The following is a 17,060-nucleotide window of genomic DNA, read 5'->3' as shown; positions in this document are numbered from 1 at the left end:
TCGTTTGAGCCAGGAGGGCACATGTGGTCAGTGGCATAGGTGCCCAGCTGTAGACTGAGCAGAGCCTGTGGGATAGCATTTGCGCTTCTAAAATAAAGCTCCCGCTTGCTCTCTCTCTTCCCTCCAGCACCACAGAGAGCTACGGTTCACTTCATAATGCCCCATCATCCTTTGTTCATGTGTTCATTTAATTACGCAGCCTTCAAAGTCTACCACATAATATATCCTAGGATGCATTAGGAGCTCAGCTAGAAGAGTGGGGCTAAATAGTGTGCATGCATTAATTTATACACGTGCACACACACACACATACACAATCTCTCTCACTCACTCTGTAAAATTTTATTCAAGTCTCCTCTGCTCATATGACAGCAAATATTCTACCAGCTGCGCCTTTTCATATATTGAAGAGTACAGCTTTTATGAGTCTCTTCACTTTTTACATTTACATTGGCTGCTATTCTTTGGTACAGTGGCCTAGCTGGAGAGATCTCCTAGGCAATTAATCTGTGTTTTCTCCTCCCTGCCTATACAGCACTCAAAAGCTTATACCCTCATAAAGATGGTAAACGCTGAATAGTGGAGAGTCTTGTTTATAGAACTGTTCTATAAAAGCACTATCACACTTGCATAGCAGTTGTGATGTTCTACTGAATATCAGTAATAGCTTTGTTTCTGAAAAAGCTACACTAATACCAGTCCATTTCTGCCCTACTGATTTAAAGGTGAAGTGTATAATTTCTGTGCCACAAGCATCTACTAACAGAATTGTAAAAATAATGATTGTTTTCAAACAAGTTTCCCAAATGCTCCTCCCCATCTGCTATTAGTCAGTCAAACATATAGTCCTGCGTCAAACTGACGGCATTGATTGCTGTGTGGGTCGGGATGCTCAAAAAATAGATCAGTGTTTTGAAAGTACCACAAAGCCACAGTTTTTATAAAATCAACCTACGAATGTTTTATTTTTTAGCTGTCTCTGCATATTAAGCTGCGATTTATAAGAAATAATTTTAGCATTGCAATAATTACCCAGTGCATCTTTAAGAAAACTGGCATGTCCAGTGTAATTTGAGTGAATGTTCGATCAGTGGACTCGCCATTGTGCCTTTTAAAAGAGGGGGATGGCACACAGATATTTTAGAGCACATAATTACACATTTAAGAAATTTTTCAGGGATTTGGAGTGTCACTGAACTCACATTTTCAAGATTTGTCGCTGCAATCATTACCTCTGTAACACTGCATTGGTAGTTGGGAGTGAACATTATTTGCGATTTGCTGGTTTTGTGGCTCGAGTGGCCCATGACTCTTTTGTTGTCACTCATGAAAGCTTTGTCTCATCGCAGAACAAATGTTTGGCTTGTTTGAAGTGACAATTAGCTATTTAGAATAGAGAACAGTCCCATGTTTTCCTCTCCCTTTACCTCTCTCTCTCTGTCTCTCTTTCTTGTTCTTTCTCTCAATATTCAAGAAACGTTATTGGCATGGTAACATCGCCAACACAATGCAGTGAAAAAGTGGCTATAAATGGTTAAATACTGTATATACAAGGAAGACAAAACCAATCACAATTCCGTATGCAAACAGGTGTACTGTAGCCTAACAGTGACATCTGTTTTTTGAATTTTGACAACATTCTATTAATTAAAGCTTTGGGGCATTTTCAAATTTTGTGTGTGTGTGTGTGTGTGTGTGTGTGTGTGTGTGTGTGTTTTAGTTGTTGAGGTACGACTTTTTTCAACCCTCCATTTGTTTGATTTCTTTATTTCTGCATCTAAAATAGGATTTTGTTTTTGTGCTGTGGGGTGATTTCAATGGGATTTATAAATATTAATAAGGAATGGCATTTGCAGATGCTGAGATTCGATGACAGAGATTTCAAAATGCGCAAGTCATTTTGTCTTTATGCGTTCCAATAACTGATGCTCGTCCTTCTGCATAAAAAGTCCTTTGAAAACTCACACTGTTCTACATCATTAAAAACAAAAACCTAAACATTAATACTAGGCTAAATAGGGAGCTTTTACTGACTTCTTGGATTTGAAACCAAACAGGAGATTAAGCAAGATTAACGCTGCAGTGAACTAAGAAATAATTAGCTAATAAATGAAAAATCTGTCATCGTTTACTCACCCTCATGTAGTTCCAAACCTGTTATTCAATTACCTTTTTTTTTTTTCTGTGGAATGCAAATAGAGAAAAAATTAATCTTCAAAATATTAATAGCAATGGTCGTGACCAATACAAGATAGGTATTGTTTGAAAGCTTAGAAGCTCTACTTTCCGATGCATGCAGGCATTATGACAAAAACTTTGCAGACAAATCAGAAGTGTTCCATTTTGATAATTTATTTACAAAAATATTGCACTATACACATTATTGCAATCAGTAAAAACATCAAACTTATCCAAAAGTCATATGTTGTTGGAAAGCTCTCAAAGAGTAGAATACAACCAGCCCATTTTTTTTACTCGCAGACAAAATATAGCGAGTACTAGCTAAGTATATGTGTTTAACAATTATGTTGGTGTTGCTTATATGCCACATTTTCGCTTATAACTTCACGAAAAATAAACGGAACAGCTGCATGTGTCATTAGATGAAATGCATGTCTAGAATGCAAGAAAATGTCACTGAATCCGCTTCTGAGGCCCGATATTTCGCTTGAGCAACCATCAAAGCAAATTCAATGAGATTCATCCCGCACTCCAAACATGCCTCCCATCCAAACACGGCAGCTGTGTTTTGTGCGAGTGTTGCACGGAAGCGCAATCTGAAACACGCAAGTGAGCGCAAGTGTTGAAGGCATCCCATTCCCTTAATTTGTGCTCCAGTGACCGAAAAAGCGCAGATCACACCTGCTACTCAAATTTCCTTTCTAAAATTCAGTTCGAATGATGTTTGACATCAGGAAACAAACCATCCATACTGTATTTTCCTTCCGATATTTATATATAATTAATTCATTATAAATTATATTTTCTTTATATTGATTACTAAAAACACTAAGAGTCTAATTAACTGTTTATTTCCTTTGAGAATATGTTAAGTTTCTTGAGGAAAGTTAATAATAATAATAATAATTATTATTATAATTATAATAATTATTTAAATAATAAAAAGTATTAGTGCACATCATCAGACTGAAATGTGTTTTTTTTTTATAACTATGTTTGTCAACTTGCAAATAAAGAAAAATTATATAAGATGAAGTAGTTTTCATTTATAAAGTATTTAATTACTGATTGGATTACTCAAAATTACACATTGCTACACATGGTTAATATCTAATACAATTTTATTGATTTAAAAAAAAAAAAAAAAAGTAACTACAACCCAATTCTGAAAAAGTTGGAACAGCATGAAAAATGCTAATAAAAACAAAAATAAGTGATTTGTAAATTATATTCACTCTTTGCTATATTGAAAGAACTACAACTACACATTAGATTATGTTTTTCCTTGAATTTCATTGTTTTATGAAAATGTACAATAATTTCAAATCAGATGATTGCAACATGCTCCAAAAAGTTGAGACAGGAGCAATTTAAGGCTAATAACAATTTGACGAGTTGAAATAACAATGATGTGAAACAGGAGATGTTAAACTGGTGAGGCAATTGTGTCATAGTATATAAGGAGCCTCCAAAAACAGCCTAGTCCTTCAAGATAAAAGGATCGTTCAAGACTTTATGCAAGTCAATTTAAGATCGTTCAAGTCAATTTGCCAACAGATGCTTCAGCAAATAATCCAGCACTTTGAGAACAATATTCCCCAAATACAAATGTGAAAAATGTTGGGCATTTCATCCTCTACAGTGCACAATATAGTTAAAAGATTCAAGGAATCTGGTCAAATCTTGGTGCGTAAAGGGCAAGACGAAAACCAAATGCTCATGATCTCTGATCCCTCAGACAACACTGTCTTAAAAAACATCATTCATCTGTAATGTATATCATGAACATGGGTTTGGGATAATTTTAGTAAACCTTTCTTAATCAACACCATTCGCCGCTGCATCCACAGATGCAAGTTAAGACTTTACTATGCAAAGCAGAAGCCCTTCATCAACACTGTCCAGAAGCGCTGCCGAATTCTCTGGGCTCGGTCTCATCTTAGATGGAAAGTAGAACAGTGGAACTGTGTTTTTAGGTCTGAAGAGTCCACATTTCAAAAAGTTTTTGAAAAACAAATTCACCATGTCCTCTCGGCCAAAGAGGAAAAGGACCATCCAAGCTGTTATTAGGGTCTGATCCAAAAGCCAGTGTCTGTATGGGCCAGGGGTGTGTCAGTGCCCACGGCATGGGTAACTCGCACATCTGTGAGAACACCATGAATGCAGACACATATGTACAAGTTTTGGAGCAACATATACTGCCATTCAGCACCATTTTTCCAGGGATGTCCCTGCATTTTCCATCAGGACAACTTCATACCACATACTGCCTGGATTTAAAATGCATGGCTGTGTAAGCAGAGAGTGCAGGTGCTAGATTGGCCTGCCTGCAGTCCTGACCTGTCTCCAATTGAGAATGTGTGGCGCATTATGAAGCACACCATACGGCAATGAAGACCCCGTACAATTGTGCAGCTAAAGACTTACATAATGGATGAATGAGGGAAAGTTCAACTTTCTAAACTTAACAAACTTGTGTCTTCAGTGCACAAATGCTTAATAAGTGTTATTAGAAGAAATGGTGATGTTTCACAGTGGGAAACACTCGACTGTTCCAACTTTTTGGAGCGTGTTGCAATCATCTGATTTGAAATTATTGCACATTTTCAAAAAACAATCATATAACGTGTAGTTGTAGTGCTTTCAATATAGCAAAGGGTGAATATAAATTACAAATCAGTCCTTTTTGTTTTTATTAACATTTTTCATACTGTCTTAACTTTTTCGGAATTGGGGTTGTATATTGTGATATATATCGTTATTGTGATATAAAATGTACTCATATTGTGATATAAGATTTTGGTCATATTGCCCACTGCTATGTCAAACAATGATGCCAAACACATGACCCTTCTTGTTTTTTTTTTATTTTTATTTATTTTTTGTCGAGTAATAAGCCTTTTATTTTGGGTACGCCACTGAAACAGGAAATCTTTAAAAACACCTTAAACAGAGCTTAAAGGGTTAATACAATGTCTCAGCTGCTCTTTTCCATGCAACAAAAATGGATAGTGATTTATACTGTAAAATTTCAAAAAGGAAAAAAATTATACTGTATTGCAGTATGATAAAAGAAACCAAAAATAAATGTATTAAAATAAACAATTCTTCTGCCAAGTAATATTAGTTCATTAGCCTAACAGCAGGCTGTTTGTGGTTGCCAAGCAACATAACAATCAGTCTACGAACGATACAATGATTAACTGACATATTAATATAGATTTCGAGACCTGTGTGGTTAACGGTGTGCATAAATAAGCAACTTTACAATGTCTTTGAACGTGGCTCATCAGGTTTTATAGCCAGAAATATTCGTTTTACAAGGCATTTTTATCTATCCATCAAAATCAATATTTGCAACTTTAGTATGGGTGTCAGAGTTTAATGCAACTGCAGACTGTCCCTGTCTTCACATTTAGTCTATGTCAGTGATTTTCAGGTTTGGTGTAAGTAAGTGCTTTCAAACATCACTTTAGTTCATTTAGTTGTTTCCAGTGATACCGCTCACAGAAGGTGATGGGTTTATACAAGGCCATTCAGTCTTTATTTCACAATTTGAAAGTGGAATCTTTCTTGACATGAAGTCAATCAAATGTATTGCCCTCCTAACGCACCGTAATGGTTTTTAAAGCGTGTGTTGTTATTTTGATTAAATTGACCCCATCAGGTCTTTCAGAGCATGTCTGGTCCTCAATGCGGCTTTTTCTGGCCAAGAACAGCCCACTTAGTGATCTGACTAACAGGTAAAGCAACCAACCACAGTTTCATTTTTATGTGCCATTTAGGGGTGAAGTTTTCTGAAATGGATTATACCGCAATTAATTGGCATGTCAGTTTCCTCTAACGGTTGTACAGAAAATGCAGAAAAATTTTTGGAAAATTTATTTCGAAATTTTCTGATCACACTGATCAAAAAGTAGTAAATACAGATCATGCAACAGATGTAATACACATAATATACAATTCCACTTGTGTTTATGTAGTTCAATCAGTCAATCATGTGGCAGCAGTGCAATGCATAAAATGCAGATATGGGTCAGGAGCTTCAGTTAAAGTTCACATGAAGCATCAGAATAGGCAAAAAATTTGATCTCAGTGATTTCAACCATGGCATGATTGTTGGTGCCAGACGGGCTGGTTTGAATATTTCTGTAACTGCTGATCTCCTGGGATTTTCAAGCACAACAGTCTCTACAGCTTACTAAGAATGGTGCCAAAAGAAAAAACATCCAGTGAGCGGCAGTTCTGTGGACGGAAATGCCTTGTTGTTGAGATGAGGTCAACGGTGAATGGCCAGACTGGTTCGAGCTGACAGAAAGGCTACGGTAACTCAGATAACCCCTCTGTACAATTGTAGTGAGCAGAATAGCATCTCAGAATGCACAACACATCGAACCTTAAGACGGATGGGCTACAACAGCAGAAGACCACGTCGGGCACTTTATTAGGACCATAGAGTTCCTAATAAGGTGTTCAGTGAGTGTATATGAGAGCACCGTCTCCTAGCCTTATGTCTCTGTTTGAGTGCCACCTGACAACTTCTGACAACTTTTGATTGACAGTAGTTTGAATGCATAAAGGAAGACAGGTGATGTCTGGGTTGGACTTTGTATTGTTGTGTTTGTCTGCTGCGGACTTCTTTCCCTCCCTGTCTCGTTCACTTTGTATTGTACTTAGTTTATTTTTCCTCTCACACTTCAATTAAGTCACTTTTGCTCTGTGGCCTTTAGAAGTTCTTCTAAAAATAGACACAGGGTGTGAATCACAGGGCTGTCATAGATACAGTGAGAATGATCAGGAATGCAAACACCTTTGTTTTAACGGTGGATCTGTCTTTTTCTTTAACTTTCTCTCTCTCCAAAGAGTACAGCTCACCTCAGCTTGAGACAGGGAATTAAAGGTAGTCTTTCTTTATCATCTGCCCATGGCTATTTTTGTACTGAGAGAATCTGCGACTAATGGCAGTAGTGTAGCAACGATTGTGTGTGAATCTCGAAATCTCTTCTGCAGAGTTTAGTACTCTGGGTTTTTGAATGTGTACCTATTGTTGCGATTTTTGCTTGTGAGAAACTCAGTGCTCAGGATTAATCAAGCTTGTCTGCCATGTTTCCAGTTGTGTAAATCTGTATCATGTTAAGTTATTGTTCTTTCAAGAAAATGGTTTCAAGGTTTTCTCCTAAAGAAACTCCAGTGATGTGTGCATTCTCTTTCAAAATCCCCTAGCATCTGAAATAGAGAGAGAAAAAAAGAGATGGATGACAGGAAAAGCATAGTCAATGCTAGAGTGTCAAATGTTGCGGTCCAGTATGTCTTCCTGTCTCACTCTCTTACTGTCTGTCTCTCAGCTTGTCTCATTCTCCTGACAACTAAGCTGGTGGAAAATGCTGATAACCGATTAATCGGCGGATAGTTTTGTAAAAGTATTTCCTTACTGACACAGTGGTGTAGTGGTGACTGAAGAGGTGGGCATACTGTGAATTTATCAGTCTCTCCCAACCACAAAAAAAGCATGCACACACTCATATGGTAACCTGATGTTAAATATCTATTTAAAGTTATAGGCTTGATTAAATGTTCTTTTTATTACTAGTAAAATAGGTCAAATTTAAAAAACTAATACATAATAAACTGTTAAGCATTGTAGTTAATATAAGTGTAGTAAAGTTATCTTATATTTCTATATAAATAATGGTAATTTGTTGACTATGAAATGCTAATCCATGTTTAGTATAGTGAAATTGTTTTCTTACTAAGAAATATAAATTGAAATTATTTGACCTCCACTGACAGAAGTAACAGGCAGAAAAAATGACATTTGATATAATTACGGGACAACTCCAATAACTCGGCGAGCATCTGCACAGATCATGAAAAACTAGCACGGGTGCAGTCAGTATTTTCACAAATTTTAATAGCATAAGTTGTATTTAAATGCATAACATTTTTCACATTTAGCAGCAAAGTAAAATTTTGATGACTCTAATGTACTGTTTTTTTGTGCATAACTCAGGACTGTGACCAAGCCAGAAAATCACCGGGACTCTTATTTTGAAATGTCTGTGCTACCAGCTCACACAAACACAAAAGGGAAACAAAACCTCTCTTACACTCTTACAAACGTCTTCAATGTATAGAGCTGTTCAGGTTGTAAAACCGGGAAGAAAATTAGCATTTTCGAGCAACAAATTCCTTCAGGAATTTCCTATGTGTTTTTATAATGCCAGTTTTAGATATACGGGTAAAATAAGGCCTGTGGTTGAAATGACTTGGAAAAAACTTTCACGTATTGTTATAGATCATAAATTACACACAGTCATACCTCAAACCTTAATTTTATAGCTTTTGTGTTTTTTTAAAAAAAATGGATGTTGCTATCACAGTGCTAAAAAAAAGGACTGCAGCGATCATATGCATGTGGGCTATGCTCTTTTACAAAATGGACGACTATTGTAGTCCTTATTTAGCGGCAGGTTAGCAACATGCATTTTTAAAAGACATAGCAGCTTTAACAACCTCGAGTGAGGTATGACTGTGTAATTTATGTTCTAGAGCAAAACATGAGTCTCAAAGTAATTTTTAGCGTAGATCATATTTTTCTCGAAATCTGAAAATCACTGTTCTATATACAATACTGTTCAGTATATCCCTAACTTATGACGAATAAGCCGTTTTGCCTACACATTGACATCACGGCTGAACAGCTCCACTACAGTATATTCTCCGTTTAAGTAAACATTGTCATATAATGAATAAGAGCAGTAAATCATCATCAGTAGATCATCAGCAATCTCTTGTCATAAATGTCCGGTATTTCGGTAATCCAGTATTATATTAAAAAAAACACGTTTTTTTTTTTTTTTCTCTAGGGACACCGTCAGTCAAAATCAACTTGAACATTAACACAAAATTATGATTAAATTATATCTACTTAACAGCAACCTCTTCGGAGCCTTACTACTCTTTTATTACGTGTTAAAATGGGTTTTTATATATATATATATTTTTTTCTTTCAGTAGTATCTCAACCCTCTCTCTCTCTTTTCCTTGCCTTTCCTAACAACGTTCACATGTGTTGCTGAACTTCAGTTCTTATAATAAAGCTGTTCTGATAGTAACTTGCACTCACCTCTGTCTGAATTTTTTTTTTAAAAGCACTCACCCATCTTGTTCTCCTTCTGTCACCCCATCATTATGCTATCACAATTGAAATATCAGTCAATTCTATATTTGCTGCTCTTCTTTAGTTCTCTCTCTCTCTCTCTCTCTCTCTCTCTCTCTCTCTCACACACACCCACACACACACACACACACACACACACACACACACACTAATACTCTCATTTCCCGTTAATGGAAACAGTGTGTGATTATAGAATCCGGCTATTTACTGGATTTACTTCGCCTTGATCAGCGTGTGTTTATGAAACTCCTGTGTAGAATTAAAAGCAAAAGCTAATATTAGTGTGTCTGTTCAATGCATTGCATGGTGACAATTTGCCCTGGCAATGCACAGATAAGAACTGCATGTGGCTAGTGTGAATGTATAGCATAGCGGTGTGTTTATAACTGTGCTGATCTGATATATCCAGTGAATAATTAATGTGGTGCTGTTAACGTGCAATGCTAATTTTTCAGTGGTGTACTGTACTTTGTGTGTGTGATTACTGTAATTAAAATGGATGGATTCAGGATCTCATTTACTGTTAAAAATACAGTTATTGTTTGCTGATAGTGGTCTGCTCACTGGATGAGTATGTTTTATCCAATCTTAATGCTAAATCTGAAGTACTGATATGTGGCTTTTATCTGTGGAATGATGGGGAACATACAGCCAACAGCTAACATGAAGGAATATAGAGGGGTGTAGTCATTAATTAGAGATGACAGATAATTTGTTTTAAAAGTATAGTGTGTATATATAATAGGCTATATAGTGAAGAAATGCAATGGGGAGGGTCAGTGATGTGATGCTCATTTTTTTTATCTGTTCAGTTATTCAAAAATACATAAACAATGCAATTTAAATAAAACAATTACTTGAATACACCTCTTCTATAATAAACAATTTAAGAGTTCAGGGTCATTTTTTTCTGGGGCTTAAAGCAAAAAATGTCATGTGGTGTAACCATCTGGATAAATAAATAAAAGTCTAATTAAAAGCTGAAATTCCTGAAAAAAGAAATGTTGGCATGAGTAGTACAGAGTAGCCTTTGTGTTATTTCTTAAAAAAAAAAATTTTTTTAAAAATGAAAAAGCATTTTGTTTTAAAATATTGGCACAGTTATATATACACCACTATTTGAAAAATGTGTCCACCAATGTAAAGTTAGGTGGTGTAACCAACATGTAGGTTGCCAAAAAAAAATTTTTTTTTAAATAAGAGAACCTGTTTAGACCCTCATAACTGTGTGTGAAGTTTTAGATTTGACATTTTTAAATGTGTTTTTTTTTTTTTTTTTTTTTGAAAAGGCATATTTTTTTCAGGTCATATGGAGTAACCCAAAGAGTGATATTCTTCACTCATAAACTTTTTTGAAATTAATGATGGTGTTCATTTTTGTGTTCAAGGTGCAAGGAAAATATTTTAATACCTTTTAACCACATGACATTTTTAAAGTTGTTGCATTTTTTGTGTATTTATTTTGTATTTATTTTTTTAGAAAATTCCGTAAATGTTTTTCAAAAATGTATGAAACCAAATTTGACACATACATACATTTTTTACAAAACTGACACGTGTTTTAACCTCCTGAGACCCTGCATGACAGCTGTGCTTTTTCCATTCCCCTTTATGATTTGTAACTAGCAGCACCTAATATACATGCAAATAAATAAATAAATAATAATAATAATAAAAGTCAATTTGATATAAAAAGTAAACATTTTTTAAATCAAATTGTTTATGTTTCCATGAGTGTTGGTTATTCATGTTTTTGAGATGTTATAGGCATAAATAATTATGATTCAAACAAATGGCCAGCATCATCCAATCACTGTCAACCATGTTAAAATTAAATTATACATGATAAATTCTGAATCTATGTACTGATTACCCCATGTCTGCCAAACATGTTGAGTGGTCCAAACATCATCTGCAGCCTGAAACTGAACTTTAAATAGGAAGTTTGGATTGAATGCACTTGCACCCTGCATAGAGAGCTATAGGATGCTCCCTTGCTCCCTATTTAGTGAATGACTTGTCCTCCAAGTGTGCTGTCTGTCTGCACTGGTCTCAGAACAGTTCAAAATGCACCTTATTTTCACCCTAACTCCATATAAAGCCTCAGAAAGCAACATTTTCCAGTTTTTGCATGCATTGATTAATTCTCAATGTGATTAATGCATAGTGAATATAGGATATTTTAACTGAAACTGAGCATATAGTCCACAAATGTGGTCATGGTGTTTAACAGCATGGAGTTTCACAATAAATCGCTCAAATTTTAAAAATGGCATATCGTATGAAACTAGAGGCTCTAATCTTTTGACTCAAACAGGTTTCAGTATAAAAACTTAATTAGGTTTCTTACTAGATGTAGTTTTGTTGGCATTTCTCCCAAAGACAAACTTTGCTGTGGTCAGCGCCATGTTGTTTTGTCACATGACTCTGTACGTCAAAAGTTTAACCCTTTACTGACAGCATAGAGTCTCCTGAACTGAGATCAGTCAGTTTAAATTAAATTATGTGTTGCTTATAGCGAAGCCAAAACGTAATGTCCACACAGGTGGGTTCAGGGTTTCTGGAGGTTAAAATATATTTCTTTTCAAGATTTAACATTTTGATCACCTCAGACAACCTTATTTGTCAATAACCTGCTTTAAAAGTCCATTTGTGAAAATGCTAGTTTTTCTAATTTAATGCAGTTTTTTCATAAAAAATTATATTGTCAGCATAATCGTTTTAGTGAAATGTTAAATTAAAAATATTGAATTTATTAGTATTTGCTTTGTCCCCTTTTGCTTTAATAACAGCATGCTCTGCAGTTGGCATGGACTCCACAAGTTTGTGCCAAACCTGATGATCCATGTTATCCAGCATGAGAATAGTGTGCTTCAATGGAAGCAAGAAAATAAAACATTTTGTACAAAGGAGTTAGTTAGTGTCACATATTTGCTTATTTGATTAGTTAATTAGAAATAGTGTAGAATCTAGAATAGTTCTTATTCATTTTGTGTCTTACTTTTTTAATTCCAAAAACATTGTTTATTTCCAGTTTTACATTTTATTTTTTGAATCCCAGATTTTCAGCATGGACTTCTGAATTCCACAATATAGCTCACGAACCATCCTTATCATATCTTGCACTATTCATTAATAATTAAATATCAAAAAGCTAACATGACCAAAAGTACAACCAAAAGTGGACACCTTGTGTAATTAGCTGGCTTGGTTATTTCAGCTACTCCAATTACTAACAGGAGCACAAAATCAAATATAAAACAATGCAGTCTCCATAGACAAACATTTAGTAGAATGAGGCATACATTTTCTGTTCCAGCATGACAATGCCCCTTTACACAATGCGAGGTCCATAAAGAAATGGTTTACTGAGTCTGGTGCACAAACCCCAGACCTGAACCCCATTTAACACCTTTGGGATGAATTGGAACGCTGACTGCAAGCACTGTCTGAATTGGGGCAAACTGTTTTATGAACAATGGAAGACAAGGTGGCAGGAGTGTTGAGAACTTGCTTTGAAACAAGTCATATTTTGAAATTCTGTTTGGTGCCAGAAATGACCTTTTAATAAGCCTGTGCATTTCCTAATGATTTTAAGTACATACTGTGTACTTATTTTATTTTTTTAAATTTTTTAATTTTTTGGGTTGAAAGCCACAATGCCAAACAACAGTCCTATTAAACCTTTCTTTACACTTCTGTTGTGTTTAGCTGACTTCAATATAAAACAGCTTGCCAAAGCACAATAAATCCGGATTTTGTTGGAGAACCCCAAAATAGCCAAAAGTGGCTTATTTTACAAACAGCTTAATCTCTTCCCACACGTACAAAGAGAGAAACTAATAACGGTACTGCTAACCCTAGGTCTCCAGAGTTATTACATGTGGGTGTTTATGCAGGACAACATCAAGATAAAGAAGCCTCTGCAAATAATGAAAAACTTGCTAACTCAAAGAGAAAAACAAACTTGTCCTGTACGACATTATGCAACTAATGGTGAAGTTTGTCTGGGCAAGCTTAGATGTTGGCTTGCCAAAGCCTTGTCTGCAATTTTAAATTAGTTTTAAAAGTTTGGTGGCTATGCAGACAATAAGCTAGACAAAGAACCAGACAGTCAGTCAGATAAACCGAGAGAGAGAGAGAGAGAGAGAGAGAGAGAGAGAGAGAGAGAGAGAGAGAGAGAGAGAGAGAGAGAGAGAGAGAGAGAGAGAGAGAGAGAGAGAGAGAGAGAGAGAGAGAGAGAGAGAGACTTACTTGTGTGGCCTTGTGTGCTATTGTTTAGACTACATTTGAATTTTTTGACAGTTGGCTGTTTGAACATACCGTAAATGTAAGTCTATGGGATTTTCTGAGATTTGATCGTCCACTGTGCAACATTTTTAGTCCGATCAGTTAGAAAAGATGTAGCACCCTAACACCCTGCCTACACCAGACGTGAGCGATGTCGCATCGCGTTGCGCCACAACGACTTGAGACTGTCTACACTGGACGCGTTGAAATGAACGTTCTAAACCGTTTATTTGTCTTGTTGGCAGAAGAAGCACCAGCGCGTGCAGTGCAAAATGGCCGTTTTCTGTCAGTGTGACGCAACGTGACTTATGCATCCAGTGCAGATGGCATCATTGATTATAATGAGATCTATTTGCTTTTGTCATGTTACGCCGCTCGCATCTGTTAGTCAGAGCGGTCTGAAGGTCTGTGCCAAGTTTGGTGGATGTAGCTTGAAAGCTCTAGGAGGAGTTGCAATTGATAATTTTGGCTTGGCCCCAAATATATTGATGACTAATGTTGCACTAAACAATTCTGGTCCAATTAGACTCTTTCTAAAATAAGGAGGTCCCTCCCCCTGGCTTAGTTTTGCTTGGCCGCGTTGCAAAGAAAAGCTGTGGAGTGAACAAATCTGTAAGTGATCTTTTAAGATGGCTAGAATCCACTTACCTTTCTCTTCTTTCTCTTTTTTCTTTCGTACAAATTATATCGTTAAGAAAACTTGGAATAGTTGGATGGATCTCTTTAACCATATGGAACAGTGTAAGTTTTCCTGTAAACTGCCAAAGGGGCATTTTTTCCCGGTAGTCCTTGTAAATAAACACTTACTTTTTTCTCTTTAAATTCTGGCAGAATCTAGATTTGAAAAAAAGTAGACAGGCAGATTTTTTGGGTGCGCTACAATCAAATTGTTACGAGACAGGCATGAAAACGCACACAGAGCACCTGTCTTTTAGAATTAAAAGAAAACATATGCTCACTCTGTTCCCATCATATGCGAGTGTGTTTTATCTGTATTAAAGGCCTTGCACGCATATTATTTTACACGCAGCTGAAGCACTGCCCGTCTAAAATGCATGTTTTTTTTAACAACTGTCTGGCAGAGTTGTTGTGTTGCATGTCAATCCTGCCAACCAGTTTGTTTTGATTTGTGCATTCTTTTTATGTGTTTTCACAGGGTATAATCAATGTTACATCTCTCTTTTTCTCTGTACTCTGGTTTAGACAGTGCCACATATCCTCTAAGAGGAAGTGATGTCACGACACCATCACCGCTTTGAGAGGGACTATCGAGGCCCCTGGGATCGTCGTGACCGACCCACGGGCCTTCACAATGGTGTGTGCAACAGCACCTGTTCACCGGTGGCTCCGCCTGTCTCCAATGGCAACAATCGGCCGGGACTTCTCCCACTCCCAGTGATTCCATCCCTCCTGCCCACCCCCATCACCATCGCCGTGACGACAGCCAGTAACGACCTCGCCGTCAAACGATCCGGGGCCTCCGCATCCGTAACGGCACCTGCAGTGAAGGTAGGACCTGCCATGGTGGTTATATCATTTCGATATTTGATTTTTAATTAAATAATATAAAAAAATAATCAATAAAATTTGTAATTTGTTCTAGCATTTTCAAGTTTGAGTTTAATTTTGGGTCTTCATTATAAGTTTTACATTTTCAGTAAAAATCTATGTATTTTCAACTGAAAATGTATTTGTGTGGACGTTATATGTTAACAGATATCATTTAAATATGTTAAACGCCATTACATTTCTCAAGACCATTGCTATCCAGTGGCATTTTCTTGTTTGATGAAGGTGGTTTGTAAAGGTTTACATTTTTATAAAAAAATCTATAATTGATTTGTGGTCATTTTATTTTAGTTAGTTTTAAAGTAATGTAATTTAAGTTTCTCCATGCCTGTTAGCTTTTATGTCTGGACAAATATTTTCATTTAGTTTTTGTTTTAGTTTTCGTTAATGATAACAACAAAGCGACGTTCCAATGTGGATAGGATGCGAAAAACAGAAAAATCAATCCGTTTTCAACTGATAACACAGTAGCGTGGTCATGGCCATAGTTTATCGGTTAATGCATTAACAGATATAATTTAAATATGTATTAATGGCATTACATTTTCAAGATTGTTGTAATCTAGTTCCATTTTCATATATAATTAAGATGGGTTGTAAAGGTTTAACATTTTATAATATACTGGGCTCTATTTTTGTGAGTGCGCAAAGCGCAGTGCAACGCGCTATGAACGTGCGCAACGTCTTATCCAATTTTCGTGAGAGAGCTAATTCTAAGCGCATTTTTCGTGCCAGCGCAAATGGCATGGGTGGCAGTGTTTGCGCAACTGTGGGTGTAAGCGCTCAAACTGTGGGTGTATTGTATGTAAATGAAGTGGCGGAAAGCGCCATTTGCTATTTTACTAGAGTAAATGCTGCTAAATTATTCCTAAGAATTTGGTTGTTGCGCTAAGACGTTGCATTACCACGTCATAACTCAATGCTAAGTCCAAATTCAGCTCCTGCATTTGCAGTTTGGAGATTTCACCTGCAGGTGGTAATAAAGTTCATGTCCAAATTCTGAAGGTACAGAATATCAAATTATGTCCTTGACGATTGCTGTTGAAGCCGTTTGTTGAATCAAAAAAGTATGAGATTTGTGTTACATTTTCTAGAGGTTATGGTTTATTTTTTCAATTATTACTTTTATTGTTATGTTTAAGTCACTGCAAAAGGGGCTGGTGGAAGAAGGAGAGAGTAAAATGTTTGGATTTGGTATGATTTTTTTTACCACTTCGTTGTTTTGATTATATTTGTCAATTGAAATATATTTATTCAAAGTGTCATTTGAATTTAGAAAGATTTTTGGTTTAATTTTTTCATGTTTCATTAAATTAAGTTAATTTTTCAAAATCAATGTCGACCGGTAGAAGTAAATTGCGTTCCGATACAATCACTGTCAATACTTGATTTGTGTGTTAGTAGATGAAAATGATTAATAATACTTACATTCTCTGTAATTTAATGGAGCCTACATCCATTTCCTAAACCAAATTTTCTATGCGTATAAAAGGAACTTATCCCATTCAACAAGGACACACAAAATAATGTAAATCCATATTTTTATTCTTCCAATTCATTGCATACAGTCCATTTACACTACCTTCTTATGAATGTACTGTCTTTGTTTATATCGCTGGTGCTTGACAGGGAATGAACTGTATAATAGGATGGAGACGGTGTCGGAGAAGAACCTCCATTGACCCGATTAGCGCCTTGCACGGCTGATTTCACCAAACCTACTTGCACCTACACTTAGCGGACGCTTGCACGAAAATACCAATACCTCTTGGCCATGCACATTGACTTTGCGCTTATGAATTAATGCATTGCGCTGCGCTTAGCGCTTGCACGCTTAAAA

At 36.1% G+C, this 17,060-nt stretch overlaps 1 protein-coding gene across 1 annotated transcript in view; it reads left to right on the top strand.

Annotated features, from left to right (window-relative positions):
- The window catches only part of LOC127409587 (kelch-like protein 29), a 337,458-nt gene that overhangs the window by 104,160 nt on the left and 216,238 nt on the right, over positions 1 to 17,060 (top strand). The window contains exon 3 of the mRNA XM_051644227.1: positions 14,855 to 15,160. Within this exon, the coding sequence (XP_051500187.1) occupies positions 14,885 to 15,160 (276 nt within the window). The 5' untranslated portion in view covers positions 14,855 to 14,884. The remainder of the gene's footprint in view (positions 1 to 14,854; positions 15,161 to 17,060) is intronic.

Source organism: Myxocyprinus asiaticus, chromosome 19, assembly GCF_019703515.2.
Source record: "Myxocyprinus asiaticus isolate MX2 ecotype Aquarium Trade chromosome 19, UBuf_Myxa_2, whole genome shotgun sequence".
Lineage (NCBI taxonomy): Eukaryota > Metazoa > Chordata > Actinopteri > Cypriniformes > Catostomidae > Myxocyprinus > Myxocyprinus asiaticus.
Note: the sequence above shows the minus strand (reverse complement) of the source record. Positions and strands in the feature narration are given on the sequence as shown.